At 44.0% G+C, this 22,459-nt stretch overlaps 2 protein-coding genes across 2 annotated transcripts in view; one reads left to right on the top strand and one right to left on the bottom strand.

Annotated features, from left to right (window-relative positions):
* Positions 1-1,023: 1,023 nt before the first annotated feature.
* On the bottom strand, positions 1,024-7,924 carry GCM2 (glial cells missing transcription factor 2). The gene is made up of 6 exons (XM_047731958.1): positions 7,877-7,924; positions 7,398-7,523; positions 3,775-4,027; positions 3,527-3,639; positions 2,943-3,068; positions 1,024-1,971 (listed from the first exon to the last, which is right to left on the bottom strand). The coding sequence occupies exons 1-6, from the start codon at positions 7,922-7,924 to the stop codon at positions 1,024-1,026; spliced, it is 1,614 nt and encodes a 537-aa protein (XP_047587914.1).
* Positions 7,925-8,338: 414 nt separating this feature from the next.
* SYCP2L (synaptonemal complex protein 2 like) overlaps positions 8,339-22,459 on the top strand; it is a 105,292-nt gene continuing 91,171 nt past the window's right edge. The window contains exons 1-8 of the mRNA XM_047731957.1: positions 8,339-8,349; positions 8,817-9,062; positions 11,737-11,884; positions 11,996-12,154; positions 15,361-15,498; positions 15,907-16,026; positions 20,115-20,219; positions 20,600-20,624. Coding sequence (XP_047587913.1) covers positions 8,339-8,349; positions 8,817-9,062; positions 11,737-11,884; positions 11,996-12,154; positions 15,361-15,498; positions 15,907-16,026; positions 20,115-20,219; positions 20,600-20,624 — 952 coding nt within the window. The remainder of the gene's footprint in view (positions 8,350-8,816; positions 9,063-11,736; positions 11,885-11,995; positions 12,155-15,360; positions 15,499-15,906; positions 16,027-20,114; positions 20,220-20,599; positions 20,625-22,459) is intronic.

Genomic DNA, 22,459 nt, shown 5'->3' with positions numbered 1-22,459 from the left:
ATGCTACCTTAAAACATCTTTATTACATTCGATCAAATATTATCAATAACATTTATAAGGAGTAACAAAGGAACAGTAAACCTGTATTTGAATAAAAGATCTCAATTCTAATACTGAAACTTAATCAGAAAAGAACACATTTTAGCACAATAATAATCCGTTAAATACATATCATCGTTAGGCTGTTTCTGTTATGAAAACATTCATTGATGTTAAGAAAAGGTATTTAGCTGACACTGGAAAACAAAATTCTCTTAAAAACAATTGCATGTTATCATTCTATTGTAGATTTTTTTTAAAGCTGTAGTTATATGCTTGGAGATAAAATGATCAAATTTATTTCCTGAAGCTCTTGTAATGGATTGTAAATGCTAAATAAAAATTCTGAGAAATCACTTGGGAGATAAGATTGTAACGATTTCTTCCTGAAACTATTTTGACAACCTCTAATGGCCAGATAAGGATTTGTAAAATTCCCTATGGTCAAATGAGAAAGGGCTTAGAATGAGAACCAGCACTCGTGGCTTCTACCCCAGTGAATTTAGCTTATTAATCATCATGCTACCCAACTTGCTTATTTGTTCATTTGGGAGAATCACATTTCAGACCTGATCCCAAGTTTAGTGCAGTAGGGTTTTTTTTTCCTTGAAGATTTATTTATTTGTTTATTTATTTGAGAGGGAGAGAAAGAGAGAATATGAAGCAGACTGTGCGCCAAGCATGGAGGCTGACATGGGGCTTGATCTCACAACCCCGAGATCCTGACCTGAGCCAAAATCACGTTGGAGGTTTAATTGACTCAGGCATCCAGGTACCCCTGTAGGGGTAGGTTTTAAAATCCTGTGCGAAAATTTCCCTATACTATCTAAAGGTTTCCAACTCACAATTTTCTCAACTGATCAGCATTATTCTTATTATACATGTCTGCTAGATCAACTTCCCAGCTCAAACAAGAGATGGCTTCTAGTCCGCATTTCACTACACGCATGGACACCACTATTACATTGTGTCCAAGACTATTGTTCAAAAGTCCTCATTGTCATAGCTAAAGAATGGACTACTAGCCCCATCTGAATAACTGATTGCAGACCCCAACCTTGATGGATACACATCCCAAGTCTCCTCTCTGTCTGTCCTGGAGGGAGCGGACTCTTGGGGAAAGGCCAGTGTGGGTCTGACGGCTCTGCAATCGCCTGGAATTTTCAAAGGAAGTGACCCTGCTGGCGAGGCTGCCCTGGCTACTGAGGCTGGGAAGTCCAAGCTTTCCGGATAGATGGGCAGGGGCATGTTTTCAGAAGCATAGTTACACCCTGAAAGGCTCTTCCCTTCCTGTATGCTGTCGCAGTATCTCAGAGCAGGGGGCTGGTAGGCCTGGTAGGACACTTTGGTGGTGGTGGTGATCACGGTCTGTAGGGCTGGAGCACCTACCGCGGGAGCCGAGAGGTACCTGCAGGGAAGCTCTGAGTTATAATACGGGTGAGTGGTCACGGCCTGGAGCTGTCCATGGTCGGGCCTCTCCCCAAGGCCAGGTGCTCCAAGAGCTGCTTTCCAGCCATGTTGTTTACTGGTGAAATCAAAGCTTCTCTCAAAGCTGCTGTAGGAATTGACGTTATATTGCAGTGCATTCAGACGAACCCAGTCGGTGTCATTAGAGATGCTGCTGGAATTTGGATAATGGGCGGGATGTGGGCTTGAATTTGTGTAACTAGGACCTGCCAATTCATAGCTGCAAGGTGGCCTAGGCAAAAAAATTCGTGGATTTGGATATTTCTGAAAGGGTGGCATTACGTCTCCTTGGAAGGTGGCTAGGTCACAGGTAGCTTTGTAAGCCTCGGAGCTGGGGAAGGAAAAGCAAGGCTGCCCTGGAATAGGGAGGCCAGTGCCAGTGTCAGCAATTACATCAAACTCTTCTGGATTTTCCAAGGGAGGCATGTTGTTGAAATGTCCACTGTTGTCTTGATTCTCTCCAGCCTAAAAAAAAAAAAATATATATATATATATATATATATATATATATATATATATATAAATTTTTATTTGTACATTAAAATGTAAATTACATGGGTGCCCTCATCTGTAACCGTAGCCAACCAACAAATAAAAACAAATTTCCAATGGGCCAGATGTGTGTTGTGAGCCCTGCAACTGCTCAGGTATGTGATTTGGGCGCAGGACCCAACGGTTGAACTTGCACTTGCTCAGGTATGAATTCCATACTGCTGGACGAAGAGAGTTCATGGCCACCAGGCAGGGTGGGTCTGAGTGGCAGATGGCTCTGTGTTTTTCATCCTATGTTCATAATAACGGAGTCACAGGAGCCTGACCCAGACCTGGGTTCAAATCCTGACTCTGTCCCTCAGTAATGGAGCAAGTTACTTAACCTCTCTGAACCTCAGATTCCTAATTGTAAAACTTTCAGTAACAACCACCTTCTCTTCTGGCTTTTGTGACCATTTCATATGTGAAGCTCTTAGCCCTCACATGCCTGGCACATAGAAAGCACTCGAACACCAGTTTCTCTTATCCCTGGACTATCACGGCCAGCTTGGCGTGCTTTGGCTGAAACCAGAGCAAGTTGCCCCAAGAGGTTTTATTTGTTCTGTGTAAATAACGCAAAGGATGGTCTCAAGAAGGCACTATTAGTACACTGTTGGTACGCACAAGTTTCTCTCTTTATTAAAACCCAGTACCTGTCCTTGTATCAGGCCGTTGGAACACATCCTCACCATCTCACTGACTACAGAGATAGTTTGCTTTTTTTTTTTTAAGAAGAAATTAGGAACTCTATCCAAAATGTGGCTTCAGTGACATTTTGTGGGAGATATAATTTTCACATAAAATAAAACCTAATTGATTTATGACATTTGATTTTACATAATTAGCAATGTATTTTGTGATGAAAATGAACAAAGACCACAGTGTCATGTTAGCTCCCCCATTACCTCTGGTTCTCGAATTCTCTTTCTCTGGGATTGATAAAAAGAGGCCATTTGTCTCTTGATGGCACTTCTTCTAGCTTCCGTCTCTGATTTGCTTTCTGGTCTTGGGTGATCATGCACTCCCTTGGCCTGAGTTAATAAGGAAATAAATCTTGTTTATTTATTTATTTATAAACTTATTTATAAACTTTATTTATAAACTTATTCTGCTGAAGGAAGCTGGCGACGTTTGCCAAAAACTGATGGTCTCTCCCAAGATCTCAGGTTGTTTTTTGTTTTTCCAAAATGACAGAGAAAAAATTACTGAACTCCTAAAACAGCACGGATAATAGAAATCAAAAAGATTAGCTAACAATCTTTTCCCCATATTAACTATAATTTGGCTTACTGTCTGCTGCCCTTACAGAACACACGGAGGCAGAGCTCATTCCTCCGATCTGGGTAAGGCTCTGGGAGCCCCAGCCCCGATGTCAGACCACGAAACTCTATTTGGGTTAGTCCGGGCTTCCTAAGGCACACGGCAGGTGGTCTGGTCCCCATGGTATGATGAAAATACCCACCACAGACTGTGATGTCCCCCCACCTACTTGGAAAAATATCGCGTTGCCATCAAGCCGCCAGAAGTTGGTTACGGGGTATCCGCTGTGCCCTCGACAGGGAATCAACTCCAACGCGGAATGACAGTTGGGACACGCCTTCTCTGCCAAGCCAGCGGGAGAGAAATATTGATAACAACTCGGACCCCCAGGTGCTTGTGAAGGAAGAAAGGGAACATTCCTTGGGAACCGGGAACTCGGGGGTCCCCCGAGGTCCCCCCACGGGGTCCCCGCCTCACTCTGCTGCTTCAGGCGCGCCTTGTCGCAGATGGCGGGCCGCAGCTGCAGGCGGGAGCCGTCGGGCAGGGCGCAGGCCCGAGCGCACACCACCACGCCCAGGCACGACTTCTTGAGGATGTGGCCGTTGTGGTTGTTAGTGTTGCGCATGGCCCAGCCGCTCAGGTGGCGCTGGGCCTTCTTCTCGTCGCTGCGGTAGATGAAGCGCACGTAGCCGTCGGGCCACTCGCAGAAGCGGTCGAAGTGCGCTGGCTCCTGGAAAGACCCGGCGAGCGGATGAAGCCCAAGCCGGACACCTTGTGCTTTTCATTTTTCCCCAAGCACATTAGAATAAAAACTGGTTCTTTTTAATTCCAGAAGTGTCCTAAAACCCACAAACTGCCATCGCAAAGTGTCACCTGTCCTGTCTGTGCCTGCGGTTCTGACCACTGGCTAGTCATGGATGTTTATAACATTCTTATCTTCTAAATGCTGTCTGTGTACTAGCTCCTCTAGCCTCCATAACTCACCCAGACAATAGGAACTACTATAATGGGTAGTTAATCCGACAGAACACAGAGGTCAGAGAGGTTAACTGATTGTCCAAGGTACAGAGCTGGTAAGACCTGGTTCTAGGAATTGAGTCCTTCCAGTTTGACTCCTGGGCCTGTTCTTACCATCATGGGAGACCACTTCTGGGTATGTTTAAATTGGAAGTGAAAGTGTTTTCAAATGAAGCGTCAAAGCGCCAGGCTAAAAGGTGATATAACGCCCTATCACTGAAATGCGATTCAGTCTGTAAATATCTCCGCTTTGGTCCAGTGCTTTTCCTTCTAAATCTCTTGCCTCTACCCCAAACCTGTTGGTTGCATCAGCAGTGATACCCAGAGCTACATGACAGAGATAAACACAGCTTCCCTTGCTCCTCCCAACTTAGCTCTCCCAGGTTATAGGAGCACCGCGATGAAGGACTTAGCCATCAAGGTCAACCCAAGCACGGGGTGGAACCGGCAGAGCCCTGGACCTCATCCGAGAGCAATGTGGATTTTTGCTCTTCTCAACAAAGAGCCGCATGGCTGAAATAGTAAGTTTTATCTAAAATGCACAGCACTGCTTCAACATCCATCATTGGTGGTCTTGCCCATGGTATGCGTTATCTATACCGCAATGTCTCTCTTGTATAGAAGTTTAATATAAAATTGCCCTTTATGAAACACTTAATATTTAGCCAGTACTCTCTAGCTCAGGGGTCAGCACCCAATCCAGCCTGTCTTAGTACGATCCACAAGCTAAGAATGACTTTAGGTTTTTTAATGCTTGGGGGAAAATCCGAAGAATTTGATTTCATGACACATGGAAATTAATCTAAAATTCAAATTTCAAGACCCATAAACACAGTTGTATTGGGAACTGGGCGTGCACATCTGTCTGCGTATTGGCTAGGGCTGTTTTCCATCGATGACAGAATTGGGCTTTTGGCACCGAGACAGTATGGCCCGCAAAGCCACATTATGGAGTATCTATGATCCCCATGACAACCTTCCATGATGGGCATCCATACTCTTATTTCATAGATAAGGAAGTGGAAGTTAGAGACAGAACTTTCTAGAGTGGCATAACTGGGATTCAGACAGATCTGTGACAGCCAGGTGCCACTGGCTTTCCTGATAGGATAAAGGCTCAGAAGAGTATTATCACTACTTAATAAGCTGTTTGCAACTTCTCTCTCGCCCACCACCCCAAGGGCATTCAATCAAACATTGGCAAAGCAAAATTATTCTCAGTTGGACAATTCAGACTTGAATACCTCATTAGTATTATGCATTCTAACAAAAATAGGTAAATGGGTAATTTTGTTTCCCAAACCACAGGGATATGGTTGAAATCATTGTTATTACCAAGAGGCGTCATTTACCTTTTCTCAGAAATACTGTAATTGCCATCAATTAATACATTGACTTAAGGAAAGTCACAAATGAAATATTTAATGATGTACTATTAACTCTAAGTGTAGACTAAATGCTAACTGTTTATAAAGTGAGCATTTCAATCCAAGGATCTTGGTAAAATAGATAATTTCTCAGAAGAGAATATTTCATTAGTGTCCCCCTGTAAGGGTAGAGAATCACCATCCCCCATGTCTCATAACAGCTACTAAGTCAGCAACACTGAAAATGAAGCCACTGAGACCATATTTTTAAGTCAAAGCAAAAAATGGAGGACTCAAGGATTGGGTTGTTTTTGTTCTAAAGTGTCGGCACATGCAGACAAAAGTGCACACCCTGAACATGACAGAAAATCTGGCTGATAGCTTGAGATTGTTATCTAGTTCCACCACTAGATGACAGGTCTTCTTAGCCTGAAACGAAGGCATATTCGGGAACTATCTCAAGGTCATATAACCAGTTTAGTTCTTTCTCCTTCAGTCAGCCGGAGCGAGGCTAGGATCCTGTTTCTCCACTTCTATTTCCCAGTGCATCTGCCCTTTTGAGATATTACACACATTCCCTGCTTAAGAACCAGTCTTATGAAGGAAAAGTAATTCACATTTGCTCGGGAAGTCTAGAAAAACGCACAAAAGAGGAGCCATCTTTCCGTTATTTGGAAGTGGCTCTTTCCTAAAATGCAAGATTAGACTATTATGAAGATTTTCTGGAGGGAAGTCAGTGCGAATGAGGTGTCCTTGCTGTGCTATGGTCTCCCTTCCCACAAATGGATGATGGAAATAGCAGACTTTAAAACAAATAGAACAGATTACTAAACATATGTACATAAAAAAAAATTCTGATCTCTTTGAGAGGCTACATGACCTTGATAATGACTTGCTATTTTCTGATTAATATATATGGCATGTGGTAGTCTCTTTCCCAGTTCCAAACATTGCTGGAAGCTCACCTTTGCAAATGTGTGGGAAGCCACTTCTCTCCCCTTCTACCTACACCCAGGACTTCAAAATCACTCCTCAGTTTCTGCCCTAAACCAGTATGACCGAGCATAACTGTCCAGCTCATTCCCTGGACTCAGCTCTACCCTACTTTGTTCCATTAAAACAAAACAAAAATAAAATTACCCTAAAAGGAGGTGATCTCCTTGTTATTAGAGAAGTAAGATCAGAAGTTAGGGCCAAAATCCAGATTCCAGAGGCTCTCTTGTCGCCTGTGGTCTGGTTAGCATGCCATCCAGGGCAGCCACCGGCGTCTGCATCAGTCACCTCAGTCCCGTTATTTAAGATTCGGGCCACGGTGATTTATAGTCGTCTTACAGTTTTGCTGCATAAGAAGCAATGATGTCTACATTCGCTGTACCCTTCTCATAGATTTCAAAGAATGGATGAGAGAATCACCTGGTTTCTAGCTTGGATAAAGGAAAGCAAGGGACAGGTGTCCTGTTCTCACCAGATGACTGAGAACTTGAAGCCTAATTGACAGTTCTCTGGACAATTGGTGTGTTTCAGACAAGGGCAAGGAGAAGACACATCACTAATCCCAACTCTGCGGCTTGTGGCGTCTGTCTAACAAATGAGGACTCTCAGGGAGGTGGCGGTTGGAGAGGAGATCTCTCCTCAGTTTCTGCAAGAACTTGAACGCCACCAGCCCTTTTTTGGATGGACAGAGCCACGTGCGCGCGCGCGCCGGGTTTCACGCACCTGAGGCATCTGCGGATCGTTGATGTCCCAACTGAGCTTCATCCCGTGGGGGCACACGCAGTCCGCCTTCTGCCCCACTTCCGCCAGCATCTGCCCGCACCTTGCCTGCGCTCCCTGCCAACGATCCTGAAAGACAGAAGAAAAAAACCTGGATGGGCAAGGTGATGTTTTCCGTCTTATTGGATGGAGGTGGAGAGATAAAGACACACAGAGAGACAGAGAGAGAGAGAATTTATTTAGAAATCCAGAAGTGGTGGAGGAGGGTTACGAGCTCTGTTCTCAGCCACGGCGCTGGAAACCACGGCGTCGGCTCCTGCCAGCTGCGCGCAGGTTTATAATGACACACCCCTCCAGGCTCCGCCTTTCCCCTCTCCTGGCCAGCTCCCACCCTCCCCGCACCGGCGAGGAGGGTCACCCCCGCCCGGACAGAGACCTTAGGAACGGAGGAGGAGGTTGACCTGAGCCCTCGGGAAACTGACCAAGATGTCCAGGGGCGAGGATGAGGGTGGGGACTTGAAATGTCGCATTTAAGTAGAAAAAAAATTTTTTTTTCCCCTAATCTCTCCTCGCCTCTGGGGTTTCTGGTTGTGTTTCGATGGAAGGTTTTTGCGACAGAGGCTTTCCAGCAAAGTCCCCTGAGAGCCGATACAATCCCTAGGCACTGTTTGTAAGACCCTGGCCGTTGCGCGCCCAAGTCTGGGTAACTGCGCCCGCGCCCACTGGCTTTGGACTTCGGCTCTCCGGATTTGTCATAGATGTTGTGAGCGTCGAGGAGTCTGTGCTTTTCTCCTGGGGGCTGGTGGCCTGGCGTCCGAAGGAATGCCAAACGTCCCCGTGAGCTCTCGGGTCTAGGTGCACCTGTTCTCCGGAGGGGCTACCCAAGGGAATTGACCCTGTGAGACAACAGTCCCTGAAAGTGAACCTGGAGAAGGAGAGGTGAGATGAACTACGGGTATCGGGACGGGGAGGGGTGGAGTGGGGGTAGGGGGGCTCTTCGGGCCCAGCGCTCATAAGCAGTACATTCAGCGCGCGCGCTCTCTCTCTCTCTCCCCCACCCCCACCCCTCGTCTCAGTTCTCTCTGGGCATCAGTTTCCTTATCTGCTTAAACAGGGGATTGGGACTCAGTGACTTCTCAGCAGCCATCCACTGGGAACGTTTTAAAGATCGTCTTTATTGGTGTGTTGTCGTGGAAATACCCCCATTCCATCTGCCGAGGTTTTCTGGAGCTTGGAGGAGCCAGCCACGTGAGGGGGCCAGGACGCCATGGATCCCCCGGGACCGACTCATTAGGGTTTTTGCGGTACCTAGAGGCGTCCAATAAAAGAAAGCGTTTGACATGACTTAAATCTCTCTGTAGCCACTCTGAGCGGCGAGGGAAGTGTTTTCCCGGAATTTGTTCTCGTGCCTTTGCTCTGCAGGCAGCACGCTTCTGTTCCCAGCCGTATCCAGAAAAGAGCGGCTCCTGAAGGCCAGTCACTGTTAGAGGGGGATGCTGGGACCTATATCCCTCCAAACCCCGAAGCCCGGCGCGCGCTGGACCTGGGAGTCGCCCAGCACCCTCCCAGCGCGCGGACTGCTGCTGCGTGGGACCGGCCAGGAGCGCTCCCCCGCCAGCACCTCCTGCCAGACCAGTCTCTTCGTTTGGCCAAAGGCGGAAAAAGCAGGTGCCCCTTAAACCCACAACCTGCGCTAAGGAATTGTCCGCGCTAGCGGTCCTCTCACCTCCCCGGCCAAGGGCACAGTCAGGTTTGTTAGGAAAGTCGGTCCAATACTGAGATGCTTTTCAGAGCTACCAGCCATGGGCAGCGGAGAATTCCGGTGACGGAAAATGCCATATTTGGGCAGTTTCACGAATTTTCTTCTTCTTCTAGTTTCAAGCTGGATGTTCCTCCCACCCAGAGGCGAAAGTCCACGCGAAAAAAAGGACTTGGTCATCCCCCCAGCCTCTCCTCCCCCAAGTTCCTTTTTTTGAAAGATTGTGTAGGTCAGGGTTTCCGATTAAAATCACTCTCCCGTAGTCGCCCCGAGGATCGAGGATCCGGGAGGAAGCGAAGAGCGTGTCCTCTCTCACCCCAGGAGTTTTGTTAGCAGATTTTCATCATATTAACCGAATGCCAAGGTCTGGCCACTCGTGTCCTTCAATTGTTTTTTTATTCTGTTTGTCTTCCAAATGTTAAAACTACTCACACCTTTCTTTGACAAATACATATTCCATTAATTGTGATAGGTTAAAATAATATATACTCTAAAATGCTTTAACATAACTTCAACAATATTTAAAATCACCTCTGAGACTGCATAGATGTTAATTTTAATTTTGGGTCTTATTGTAAAAATTATTAGAATCTTTCTTGTCTCTATAATCTTGGAATGTTTCTAGAGAGTCTTTACCTTAAAAAATCTAAATACAGGGGTGCCTGGGTGGCTCAGTGGGTTAAAGCCTCTGCCTTTCTCTCAGGTCAAGATCCGGGGGTCCTGGGATTGAGCCCCACATTGGGCTATCTACTTAGCCGGAAGCCTGCTTCCCCTCTCTCTCTCTGCCTGCCTTTCTGCCTGCTTGTGATCTCTGTCTGTCAAATAAATAAATAAAATCTTTTAAAAAATATAAACACATAATTTTTAACGTTAAACCCAAATAAATTAATTATATACCTTTTTAAAAAATGGATTCTAGTCTCTAAATAAATGTCATTGAGTCTCTTCCGTTATTAGTTTCAGAAGATTAAAATCTTAATTCCAAATTGCTCTAAAATTATGTCTCAGTAAAACATGTTAGTAAAATAAGCTCATGGCGGGGGTGGGGGGGCTGCCTGGGTGGCTTCGTTCGTTGAGCATCTGATTCAGTCTCAGCTCAGGTCTAGAGCTCAGGGTCATGAGTTCAAACCACAGATTGGGTGTGGAGCCTCCCTAAAAAAATTAAAAAGCGAATTGAAGTGAAAATTTTAAAATAAAAATAAAAAACAGTTCAAACTTTCTCCAGAAAGTTTGAATGCATTAGCAACCCTATAGTTTGGAAGGATATGTTTTCTCCCCCAAATTCTGTAAATAATTGATTATCAAGTTTTTGCCTATTATTACACAAACTGTAATTTTATTATATTTTATTGTATTCTCATTATTTTATTCTGTAAAGTCAAATGCACTTAAACTGTATTTTGATTATTGTTTGTTACTAGCCTTCCATTATTTTTTTTCCTGTGCTAGTATTTTCTTTGATTCAGAACAACTTTATATTCATAGCTGGCCCTTCCTTCATTATTATTTTGATACAGTGAAAGCTCATTAATTAAAAAGCAAAGGCAGGGGGCGCCTGGGTGGCTCAGTGGGTTAAAGCCTCTGCCTTCGGCCCAGGTCATGATCCCAGGGTCCTGGGATCGAGCCCCACATCAGGCTCTCTGCTCAGCAGGGAGCCTGCTTCCTCCTCTCTCTCTCTCTCTGCCTGCCTCTCTGCCTGCTTGTGATCTCTATCTATCAAATAAATAAATAAAATCTTTAAAAAAAAAAGCAAAGGCAGAAGCCTTTGCATTTGCAAGGCTTGGATGAAAATCGGGAAATTAATGTAAGTGTATTTACATGGTATTGGCCAGGAAACAGACATCATGATCTTTGAAATAAGTACCATTTTGAACGGAAGTCAGGTGTGTGTGCTGACCTGGGCTGACTAGCAGAGATTCTCGTTTTATTAGGTCTTAATTTGATGCAAACAGGTATGTTCTGTAAATGTCTTGACATGAAATACCCATAGTTTGTAATCATAACACAAATTGATTTTTGCACAAGGAAAGTTTAGATCTTAGTGATGTTTAAAAAAAAAGATTTCATTTATTTATTTGACAGACAGAGATCACAAGTAGGAAGAGAGGAAGGCAGAGAGAGAAAGGGGGGAAAGCAGGCTCCCTGCTGAGCAGAGAGCCCCAATATGGGGCTTGATCCCAGGACCCTGGGATCTTGACCTGAGCCGCAGGCAGAGGCTCAACCCACTGAGCCACCCAGGTGCCCCATATTTATTTGCTTTAAAAACAAACAAACAAAAAAACACACAAAAAAACCGCAGTCCAATTTATTTTGCCACCGTGTCCACATAAACAGGCTACTTAACGGCGAAAACCTGGTCATTAGCACACACTCCAGCTGGGTTAAAGGAAGTAGGTTGGAAAAGCGAGTGGATGAAATTATTTGTTTGCTCCCCCCGCCCCCCGTTTTGTTTGGTTTTGGTTTTGACTGAGAAAACCATGTTATGGGGGGGGGGAGCTTCTTTTGTGAGGTCAGGAATATTCTCACAATTTCAGGTGCAAATCTGCTTCCTATTGGGGAAACTCCAGTTTTTGTCTCTATCAGTATCCAGAGACCGAAGACAGCTCAGCCAGCAGTTGAAGGCGGAGAGAAAACTGCGGCTCCCATAGAGGGATTATCTGTCCATTTAGAGCTCCGCAAAGAAACAGTGTTTCCGCGACGGTATTCACAGCCTCGGAGGAACCGCTTCCAGGTGTGCGTGCGCGCGCCCAGGTGGCCGGACCAGGACTGCTAATCACTCGCGAGGGTATCTTGCGTCTCGAATAGGGGCGGAGCACATTTCAGGTGCTGGGTAATTGGTTAGCGTCCCGGCGAGGACTGGAGCTCAAAAGCTGCGAGGCTCCCCGGGCCCTCGCCGTGGTGGAGCCCAGCTCGCCCGGGTTTCGGGCCGCAGAACCGCACGAGGCTGAACGCGGCGCACGAGGGAGGCGCGCTCTGGGCCGGGAGCCTCGGGATGCAGGCGGTGAGTGGGGCTGGGAGGGCCGGGGTTTAGTCCGAGCCCTTTCTCTGCGGTTCGGGGTGGGGGGTGGGGGCGCACGGATGTGTGGTCCGTCGGGTTCTGGGTGCAGAGGCTGGCGTGTTCCCCCGGACCCGGCACCCTAACGCGGAAGAGCTGGGGGGTGGGGGCTGCGGGCCCTTGACCTCTTCCACCTCCTTAGGTTTGCTTAGAGTTTATCCGGAGCTTTCAGCGAGGGAGCCAGCTAGGATAGAAGCCTCTGGTCCCTTGCCCATGGAAAAGGAAACTGGAGAATTAATGTTTAGAAGGCCATGAAATCGTTCTTTATTTGCGGCGGGCGTTTTCCCAGCCCCTGCTGCTGCGTAGACCGTGCAGTGACATTAACCCATCTGGGCTCAGACCTGCGGTCCCAAGCGTAGGGACCAAACGGGGACTCGGGCTACCCGCGCTGTAGATAAAGGTCCCTAAAAGGCCCGCGGCCCCACCAGTGGTCCCACTTCTCAACATTCGTTTAACTGGAGTCACTGCTGGTGAAAAAAATAGTTAAGTCTGCATTTGGCTCTTTGAAGTCACCCAACTTTTCGTATTTGTAAATAATAATATTGTAACATGTGCTGACATTCAAGGATCTTTTCAAGTCCATATAGAAGTACTGTGAGCCCAAGCTAGATAAAACAACAACAACAAAAACAAAAAGCATATCTTTAGGAGATAATTGAAGTTTATTTTTTTGTGTATTGTACTTTTAAGTAATTGTTGGGGTGAAGTGAGATGAGATGCTCTTACTTAATGTAACATAATGTGTTGTGAAAACCAAGGTGCGGACCCAGGGATTACTCTTGAGGAAAAGGTGTAACGATCCATTACTAAATGCCTTGTGAATTCTCTTGTAGCTGTTGTTATTATTTGATCCTGGAAGTTGCAGTAAAAGTCCCGGAGGAGTGTTTAAAATTCACTGAAGTCAGAAGGCAACCTAGAGCTCCATCTCAGGACTGGGCTTGAAACACACTCTCCAAAACTTCATTTTATAAGCTCTCATTCTAAAAATGGTTCATTTAACCCAAAGCCTCCTATTTTATAGCTGTCACTACAGACTTTGTTTTGTGTGACGGTGATGACAACGTTGTTTGCTTTGCTACTTGTGGTAGTCTGCAGTTGTCCTAGTACTGAAGAAAGTTAAATTATTTCTAAGTACTATGTTACTTAGACCTGTAATCAGTGGCATGAGTCAACAAAGTTCTTGTTCGGGATGACCCTATGATGCTTCATTAATTTTTAAAACTTAAGATTCATTTTTGGAGGCATTTTTAAAAACAATCGTTTTGTACACAGGTAGAGGAAGGTCCTTTGCAGTCTGTGAAGGAAGACACTGGGAGTGGACTTGCCCCCGACGCTTTCTATGTAAAGATCAAGTTTATTTTTTGCTGGGTGGGGAGGGAGAGAGCGGGTGTGTGCGTGCCCTCTTCCTAGTTCTGTGTTTGCTGGCTATCAGCACAAAAGTTCTCAGTTGCTCAAGCCAGAGGCAGAGAAATCTTTGTTCCTTCCTCTTCCCTAGTCTCCTATTCAGTTCATTACCATACCTTCGACTACCCTACCAATATCTTAGTCTGAAATATCTCGGGCCAGGTAGTATTCTAGGTAAACCGTATTGAACAAAACATACAATTCCTCCCCACATGGAGCTTACAGCTTGGTGGAGAGCCAAAGAAATAGGTTACTGACCAAAGGGAAGGTGTAGGAAGGAAAGAAAGAGGAGATCATCATGGAGAGTGGGGAGCAGAGGCACTTGCCTTACTTGAGTTAGTCCTGGAAGACCTAAAAAGGTGATAATGAAGCTGAGATCAGAGGGTGATAAGGAGCCAGCCAGGTAGAAAGTGGCAGGAAGAAGCAGTCTAGGCATAGAACAGTCAGTGCAAAGGCCCTGAGGGAAGGCAGGATTTGAGTTTAAAAAAAAATTTAATGTAATTTAACTTTGTTGTTATTTTTGTTTTTGACTTATTAGTAGGGAAGTCAGGCAGAAGTTGTTGACAGTTCAAATCCTGCAGAGCCTTGAAGACCAAGGCAAAGTGTTTGGAATTATCTGAGTGCAGGGAAGCCAAGTGGAGTCTCAGACAGAGGCTTGAGCTTCTGAGAGTCTGAGTGTAAGTCTCAGCTGGGCCATCTCATGAAAGTTCTTAACCTTTCCCAGCCTTTCAATCTCCCCAGATAAAGAATCTGTCCTTTCAGGGTGGTGGTAAGGATTACGTGAGAACATCTGTGGAACACTCTGGGCACAAAAGTTTCACTTAAAAATATTCTTTTCACATGTTTAATTTCAAACGGGATCTTTCCTTTTAAATCAGTACTAAGAATATGCGGAATTCGGAGCTGTATATACTAAAATACCTCCTTACTAAAATAATATTGTAGGGGAGCCTGGGTGGGTCAGTGGGAAAGCCTCTGCCTTTGGCTCAGGTCATGATCTCAGGGTCCTGGGATAGAGCCCCACATTGCATCGGGCTCTCTGCTCAGCAGGGAACCTGCTTCTCCCCCTCTCTTTCTCTCTCTCTGCTTGCTACTCTGCCTACTTGTGATCTCTCTCTCTGTCAAAAGCTTTAAAAAATTGTATATTGGTAATTTAACCTGTGAGAATGAAATTATATAAAAATGGAAAAAAATCCTATCTTTAGAGTACAGATACTTAAGGAAGGGTCTGTTCAAATGCATGTCTTAGAAGGTCTTGGCTGATGTTCAGGTGGAAAAAATTTCACTCATTATGACAATTCGCATACTTAGTCAACAACCTGTGATTGTGAAATTCATTTTCTTCAAATTCTGTCATTTGTGTCACTCATAATTTGCGTTTTTAGTGTCCTAAAATTTCTAACCTTAATAAGGATAAAGTCTCTTCTCCCACAGATATCTGGACTTTTAGTTCTAAGTCAGTGGCTCTCCAACTTAGCATGCAATTTGGCGAAGACCTCCCCCACCTCTTACGGTGTTTCTGATTCCTAACCAGTCCCCAGGTGATGACCGTGCTGCTGCTGGTCCACAAACCAGGTTTTGAGCTTGTTGGCTTAAGAGAGCTTGCAATCATTGGCTAAATGATTTACTGTTCAAGGTAGAACTACATTTATCCTCTATTAATTCCACACTGAATTATTGATAGAAATAGGACTATGAAACAAATATTCTTGGGGGGGAAATAATTTGCAAACTATTCAACTTTCCAGCTTCAATCACTTATTATGGATGCTTTCCATGATAAAGGATTTCAGAAAATAAAAGAGTATTTTCAACAGAGAGAAAGCCGCGTTCCTCAAAAATACAATCATCTTGTATTCTATTATCTTGACAGATCCATAAATAAGGCAAGTAAAGTTGATTGTGTGGGGGGAGGGAGAATACCAATGTGTGATTATTCTGAATGCTCCCCACCCCCCAAGTTTTTTGGGGGGGTATAATTGACCCTTAGTGCTGTAACTTCAAGGGGTATGATATAGTGCTTTGACTGACATGTATTGGGAAATGATGACCACAACAAGTTTATTTAACATCGTCATCTCATAGATACAAAATAGAAAATTTCCTTGTGATGAAGGGCACCTGGCTGGCTGAGGCAGAAAAGCAAGGGGTCATGAGTTCGAGCCCCGTGTCGGGAATAGAGATTACTTAAAACCTAAAAGAAGAAAAAATTTCCTTGTGCTGAGAACTCTTAGGATCCACTCCCTTAATAATTTTCATTGTAAGGTTTTAACTTTGTGTGGTCTAATACCCAGCAACTGGAGAAAAATGAATTTCGGCATGTTTCGCTGTTGCTGAAATGTCTTCAACGATTCTTCATTGACGGCCTCAAAGAAGAGGAGCCTTTGCTGATTCAGCAGGGACTGATCCCAAAGATAAGGGTCTTGTTTTAATTTTGTATGGCGTTGGGTCATTTAAAGAACTGGAATGAAACCAGTTATCTAGTTTGGTAGTTTGTTCCTTTGCAATGAACTTGAAAAATTGGTAGGGATGCCTACCGCCTTTATCAGCAAACATGAAGTTCAGGATAGGTTGTTTGGTATATGTGTTGAGTGCTCTGGGAGTCTGCAGGGATGAGCCCGACCTTCCCTCTTCTCCCCTTGACCAGCCAATGTTGTAGTCGCAGGTTTTAATTATTTTAGTGAATTTCACCTGAATATAGCCTGAGTCGGGAGTAACTATTACATGCTCCCCCACTCAAAGACTCTAAAAGCTATTTTAATAGACATGAGTAACAAGACTCATTTTGGATAAATGATCAAAGACTTCCCCTTGCCACAGCCTATTCTTCCAACCGTGAAACTCCGTTGAATCTGAGAAAACAAAGAGCAAAAATACTTATACTTATTAGAGTGCTTATTCTATCTCCACTTCATGGGGGGGTTAAGGGGGTAGGAGAAGAATAAATGAAACAAGATGGGATCGGGAGGGAGACAAACCATAAGTGACTCTTAATCTCACCAAACAAACTGAGGGTTGCTGGGGGGAGGGTAGGGAGAGGGTGGTTGGATTATGGACATTGGGGAGGGTATGTGCTATGGTGAGTGCTGTAAAGTGTGTAAACCTGGTGATTCACAGACCTGTACCCCTGGGGATAAAAATACATTATTTAAAAAAAAAGAATGCTTCTTCTAATTCAGGCAGTTGTGACTGTTTATTCTGTTTTAGGGATTAACGAGAGGGTACTATTATGCTTTGACAATGGCATCTGGAAGCAAAGCAGAGTTCATCAAATCTGTTATGTCCCTCTTTTCATGAGCAGACTTTGCAGCCCTTTTAGATGTTGATTTGTTGGTGAGGAGATGGGGGAAGATAGAGGGGCAGGAGCCTGATCTGGCTGGTTCCAAAATCCGCCCCCCCACCCCAGCGGGCTCCAATATCTGACGTTTAGTAAGACCAGGTTGGCATGCTCACTTCAGCAGCACATAAACTAAAATTGAAACTATAGGAGATTAGCAAGGCCTCTGCTCAAGGAAGCAGAGAAAGTCCATTATCTTATGGTTTCACATATTTGTGGAACATAATATAACGTGGAGGACATTAGAAGGAAAGGAAAAGAGAATTGGGGGAGATCAGAGGGGGAGAGGAACCATGAGAGACTGTGGACTCTGAGAAACAAATAAGGTTTTGGGGGGCATGAGGGAGTCGTGGTGGGTACCAAGGAGGGCATGTATTGCCTGGAGCACTGGGTGTTAGACAACGAATCTTGGAACACTGCATCAAAAACTAATGTATTTTATGGTGACATAACACAATAAAATGAAAAGTTAAAGTGGTCATAGATGAGCATATGGAATATGATTTATTCATATGAAATTCAAGGCTAAACTAACCTGTGGTTCTATAAGACAAAATAGTGTCTAATACTGGTGGTGATAGTGATTAGAGAGCGGCCCTGGGAAAGTTTATGGAGTGGAAATGTTCTATATCTTGATATGATGTGCAATTACATACTGTATATTACCATGCATAATTAAAAAAATATCTGTTTAAAAAACAGTTTGGCTCAGGGAGATCTCCCTGTGCTCCCCCACCTCCCTTTTTTTTTTTTTTCCAAACTTTAAAATGACTCTATGTGGCACCCCCTCTTTGGGGGTTGAGGGAAGAGCAAATAAACACCAGGCTTTCCCTAACTCCTCTCAGGGATTTTAAAACCGTTTAGAGGGTGGCGGAGAGGGATGAATCTAAGGATTTTGCTTAGGTGAACTATAGATTTCATTTTGCACATAGTGCCTCCTAACTCCCTCATATAGTTACACAGATAACAGGAGATGGGGAAGAGGAGGTAAAACCATTTCAAAGGAAAGGGAACAGGATACACACACACCCCGCCTCCGTGACTTGGAACCCTAAGCTGATTGGTGTTTTGTTTTGTTCTGGGGCAGGGGAAGATGAGATCTGTCCCAACCTGAATTTTCTGTTTAGATTTTAAAAATACCCCTCCAAGGGGTGCCTGGGTGGCTCGGTGGGCTCAGGTCATGATCCCAGCGTCCTGGGGTTGAGCCCACATTGCATTGGGCTCTGTGCTCCACAGGGAGCCTGCTCCCCCACCCCCTACTTGTGATCTGTCAAATAAATAAAATCTTTAAAAAAAAAACCTCCAAGATTTAAAGGGTCAGATCAGATTTCCACTGGAGTTTTGAAATCAAATGGAAATTTCCATATTCTGTTGGAATTCTGCTTGGTGATGAAAATTTGAGAACCAGAACTTAGGCACATTCTAAAGCATGTTCTGTTTCATGTAAGTTTTGGCCAAAGAAAAATAGAGTGATACTATCAAAGTGGATGGGATGCTAGATTCTATACTTTTTTTTTCTATTTATTTATTTGACAGAGATCACAAGTAGGCAGAGAGGAGGGGAAGTAGACTCCCCGCTGAGCAGAAAGCCCGATTCTGGGCTCGATCCCAGAACCCTGAGATCATGACCTGAGCCGAAGGCAGAGGTTTAACCCACTGAGCCACCCAGGCGCCCTTAGATTCTATACTTCTAAAGTTGATTAGTTTTGCAGGTCAACTCAAAAGGTACTGGGAAATAATTCTCCCCAGAGTAAGAATTTCCTATGGAAAGGAACCTATTTAGTCCTGTACCCTAGGATCCTGGAGAATTAAGCAACTTGTCTTCTACCATATGTATAAGTAGTACCTAGTACATCTGTTAATGACTATTTTGTCTGGTTTCTGGTAACCCCACAGCTGTGGGGACATGTTTGATCATGGCACAGAATTAGGTCCAGAGAGTGATTTTCTAATCCCAAGTCTTGATCAGATAATGTGGCACTGCCCTCACTTCTCTGAATCTCTGCTCAACATATTCTCATGTGCTGAGAGAGGAATGGGATTTAGGGTGGTAAATGGAATCATGACAAATATACTTAAAAGCATAACATTCAGAGTAGGACTATAGAAAGGGGGAAATACCGCCTTAGCAGTGAGTTCCATTGTATAGAAGGCTTTTTTTTTTTCTTCCTCCCCTTAAACTGTTGGAGAAAAGTTTGCTTCAGAAGGTGGATGGTTCAATCTAGTACAAATCTTTGCCTGGTTTGAGATCAAAGAAACATCCCTTAGAACTCAGTAGTGGCCTTCCCCCCTCGCTGTGCATTAGAAGCCCCTGGAGAGCTTTAAAAAGCCCTCTTTGGGTCCCCCCCTCACCGGAGAGAGCGATGTACTGGGTCTGTGACGGGTCTCCGGCATCAGGGGTTTCAAAGCTCTCCACGTTTTCCTAATGCAAAGTCAAGGTTGCAAATGGATTGGTTTGTCTATGGTCCCCAGCTGGGTTCTTGGCTCCAAAGTGGACCAAGTTTCCAAGGCTCACTCTTCTAAGCATTTTTCATTACAAACTCCTCTTACTACATGTTCAATTGAAAATGTCAAACTATGCACACAGGATTATTTTTATAAGCCAAAATGGTCTAAAGATGGCCCTCCCTGTTTTTGAATAAAGATTCTAGGAGGGTTTATATGAGTTTACTTTAAAAATCCTACCAATCCTAGCAACTTAATAAGAACGTGGATATATGTTCCTACAGGAAGACAAATCTCCAATTAGCTGGAAGCTTTTGGCAGAAAATTGGCCTGAAGCATATATACTGTACTAACTTACTTCTGGAGCACTTTGCAAATTCTGCATATTCTTTGAATAGTCTTTCTCCAGCCTCCCAGATGATAAGAATTGCTGCTGTGTTGGGGAGGCTCATTTGTCTCTTAATCCCCAGACCCTATATAGGACTTCTTGGCATCAATCCTGGCCAACCCTTGCTGGTATCTGACAATTAGTACAACTCTCTAGCGGTAGGACTTGATTCTGGAGAGTTCTAGATGGAGGCCTTAGTGGTCTAACTGAAATGTTCTAGAAATCTGTCTCTAAAACTGTTTTGGTCTGGTAAAAGATTTATGAAACTTTATTGAATAGACAGTAGTTACACGGCCACAGATAGTTCCATCATTGTTTCTTCTCTTGTGTACATGGTTTCCTGGTTTGAAAAAACAACCGCATCTCTGACCACGGCAGAGTCCGCGTCCGACACATCCCTCACTGATGTTATAGAAGACTTCTTTGACACAGCCTTGGTAAGGAAGCAAGGACAGATGCCATTGGTAATTAGCAGGAATCTTCAAGTTACTTATAAAACTTGTTTTCTAAGATGTGGGTTTTGCCAATACTCTCATATTTTATTAACTCTCATATTTTATTAAAATACATGAAATAGAAACCATGTAGAACCAATGCTATAGAAAAAAGAACTGATTTCTTTTCATGCATACATTATTCACCTATTTAAGGGAGATAAGCTGATTTTAATAGTGACTGAAGGTCAGATAGGATTTCTTTCTTTTTCCTACTAATGAAAGTCTGCTCCTGCCTATTAGAGAAATATCAGGTCTAATGAATTAATATTATAGTTGATAATGGTTTATAAAATAATACAAGCTTTACTTTTTCTTTCTAGATTATTTCCAGGAGTAGTAGTAAAGGTAAGTATATTTATAAAAATTATTTATTAGAATATTCTGCTATAAATATTCATCTAAATAACATATAAAAGTAAAACATGTTTCAGTACTTAGCTTTATTGACCCCCTGCCCCAGATTGTCCTATGGTAATTTTGTTATAAAGTAACAGATTTTGTTACAAAGTATGTCTTGATTTGCCTGAGGTCCATTTAATTTTATATTAAATATTTTTAATGCGGGACATCTTGGGGGCTCAGTTGGTTAAGTGTTTGTCTTTGCCTCAAGTCATGATCCCAGGGTTCTGGAATAGAGTCCTGGATGGGGCTCCCAGCTCAGCGGGGAGTTTGCTGCTTCCTCCTTCTCCACCGGTACCCCTGCTTATGCGCTTGTGCTCTCTCTCTCTGTCAATGTTTTAAAAATATTTTTTTTTTCAACGTAAGTACAGTTGACTTAGAGTTTCGGGGGTACAACATAGTGACCTGACAATTAGGTACATGACTTAATGCTCTCTATGATGAGTGTGGCTTCTCTGTCGTCTTATAACATTACTGCCGTATTGTTTATACTCTGAGAAGGCATTCTAAGACCAAAGAAGGAAGCAGGCCTTCTGTACTGTTTACACAGCTATATTCAGGATAACTTACTGATGGGGGAGGGGGTGGGATGGAGCAGACCAATGATCCCCGAGCTAGGCAGCTGTTCACTGCCAAGTCCGGACCTTAATCCACAGCCTGTATAGCGTGAAGGGCATGGTGGTCAGGTCAAGGGTAGTTATCTCAAGCCGTACCAGCTGTGCACCGGAGAGCGGTACTAGTTCTCTGCAGTGGGGGGCTTCTGGGCCTTACTTAAGGGACGGTCAGAATGAGACTGTGCATTCCAGTCAGGACACCCCTTCCCCATGGGGCATGGAGCATGGAGCCCCGAGGCAGGTCATGGCGCGAATACAAACAAGACACGGAATCGAAGGCCAGAGATGGAGTTTGTGGTGTTAGCACTCCTCTGGCTGTACTTATCAACTCTGACTTGTGACAGGAGGTTTGTAACTCTGGATCCCCTTCCTCTCTGTCCATCCCCCACCCACCTCCCCTCAGGCAGTCACCTTTATCCTTTGCATTTAAGAATCCATTTGGTTGTTGTTCATTTATTTTCTGGATTCCACATAGAAGTGAAATCATGTATTTCTGATTTGTTTTACTTAGCGTTAATGCCCTCGGGTCCATCTGTGTTGTAAATGGCAAGAAATGCTCTTTTTATGTTTGAGTTCCAGTCCATAGTATCTACCATATCTTTTCCCATTCATCCACTGATGGACCCTTGAGTTTCTCCCGTTGCTTGGCTATTACAAGTAATGCTATTATAAACATAGCGGTGCCTATATCTTTTCAAATTAGTGTTTTCATTTTCTTTGAGTGAATACCTAGTGGTGAAATGACTACATCAAAACGGTACGTGTAATTTTTTGAGGAACCTCCATACTGTTCTCCAGTGGGGTTGTACTGGTTTTTGTTCCCACCAACTGTGTACAAGTGTTCCCTTTTCTCCACATCCTCACCGACATCTTCCCTGTATATACCTGCCTCTTTTGTTGTAGATTGACTAGATGAGTAGGAGTTTCTCTGGCCTCTGTTCTGTTCTGTTGCACTAGGTATATATTTTTGTGCTAGTAATACCATACTGCTTTGATTACTGTAGCTTTGTAATATGGTTTGAAATCTGGAAGGACGATATCTCCATCTACTTTCCTGAGATTGCTTTGTTATTTGGTATCTTTTTTGGTTCCATACAAATCTTTAGATTATTTGTTCTGGTTCTGTGAAAAATACCATAGGTATTTTGCTAGGAATTGCATTGAACC

The sequence above is a fragment of the Lutra lutra genome, chromosome 6 (assembly GCF_902655055.1).
Source record: "Lutra lutra chromosome 6, mLutLut1.2, whole genome shotgun sequence".
NCBI lineage: Eukaryota > Metazoa > Chordata > Mammalia > Carnivora > Mustelidae > Lutra > Lutra lutra.
The sequence above is the reverse complement of the archived record's forward strand: the minus strand, read 5'-3'. Positions and strand labels throughout refer to the sequence as shown.

What these genes read in the sequence shown, in the direction of transcription:
- GCM2 (XM_047731958.1), bottom strand. Translation starts at nt 7,924, where the DNA reads ATGCGACATTTCAAGTCCCCACCCTCATCCTCGCCCCTGGACATCTTG. An exon ending in CCTCGCCCCTGGACATCTTG is followed by an intron (nt 7,524 to 7,876) that starts GTCAGTTTCCCG and finishes TCTGTCTTTCAG; the next exon opens with GATCGTTGGCAGGGAGCGCA. An exon ending in GGCGCGCCTGAAGCAGCAGA is followed by an intron (nt 3,640 to 3,774) that starts GTGAGGCGGGGA and finishes CTGGCTTGGCAG; the next exon opens with AGAAGGCGTGTCCCAACTGT.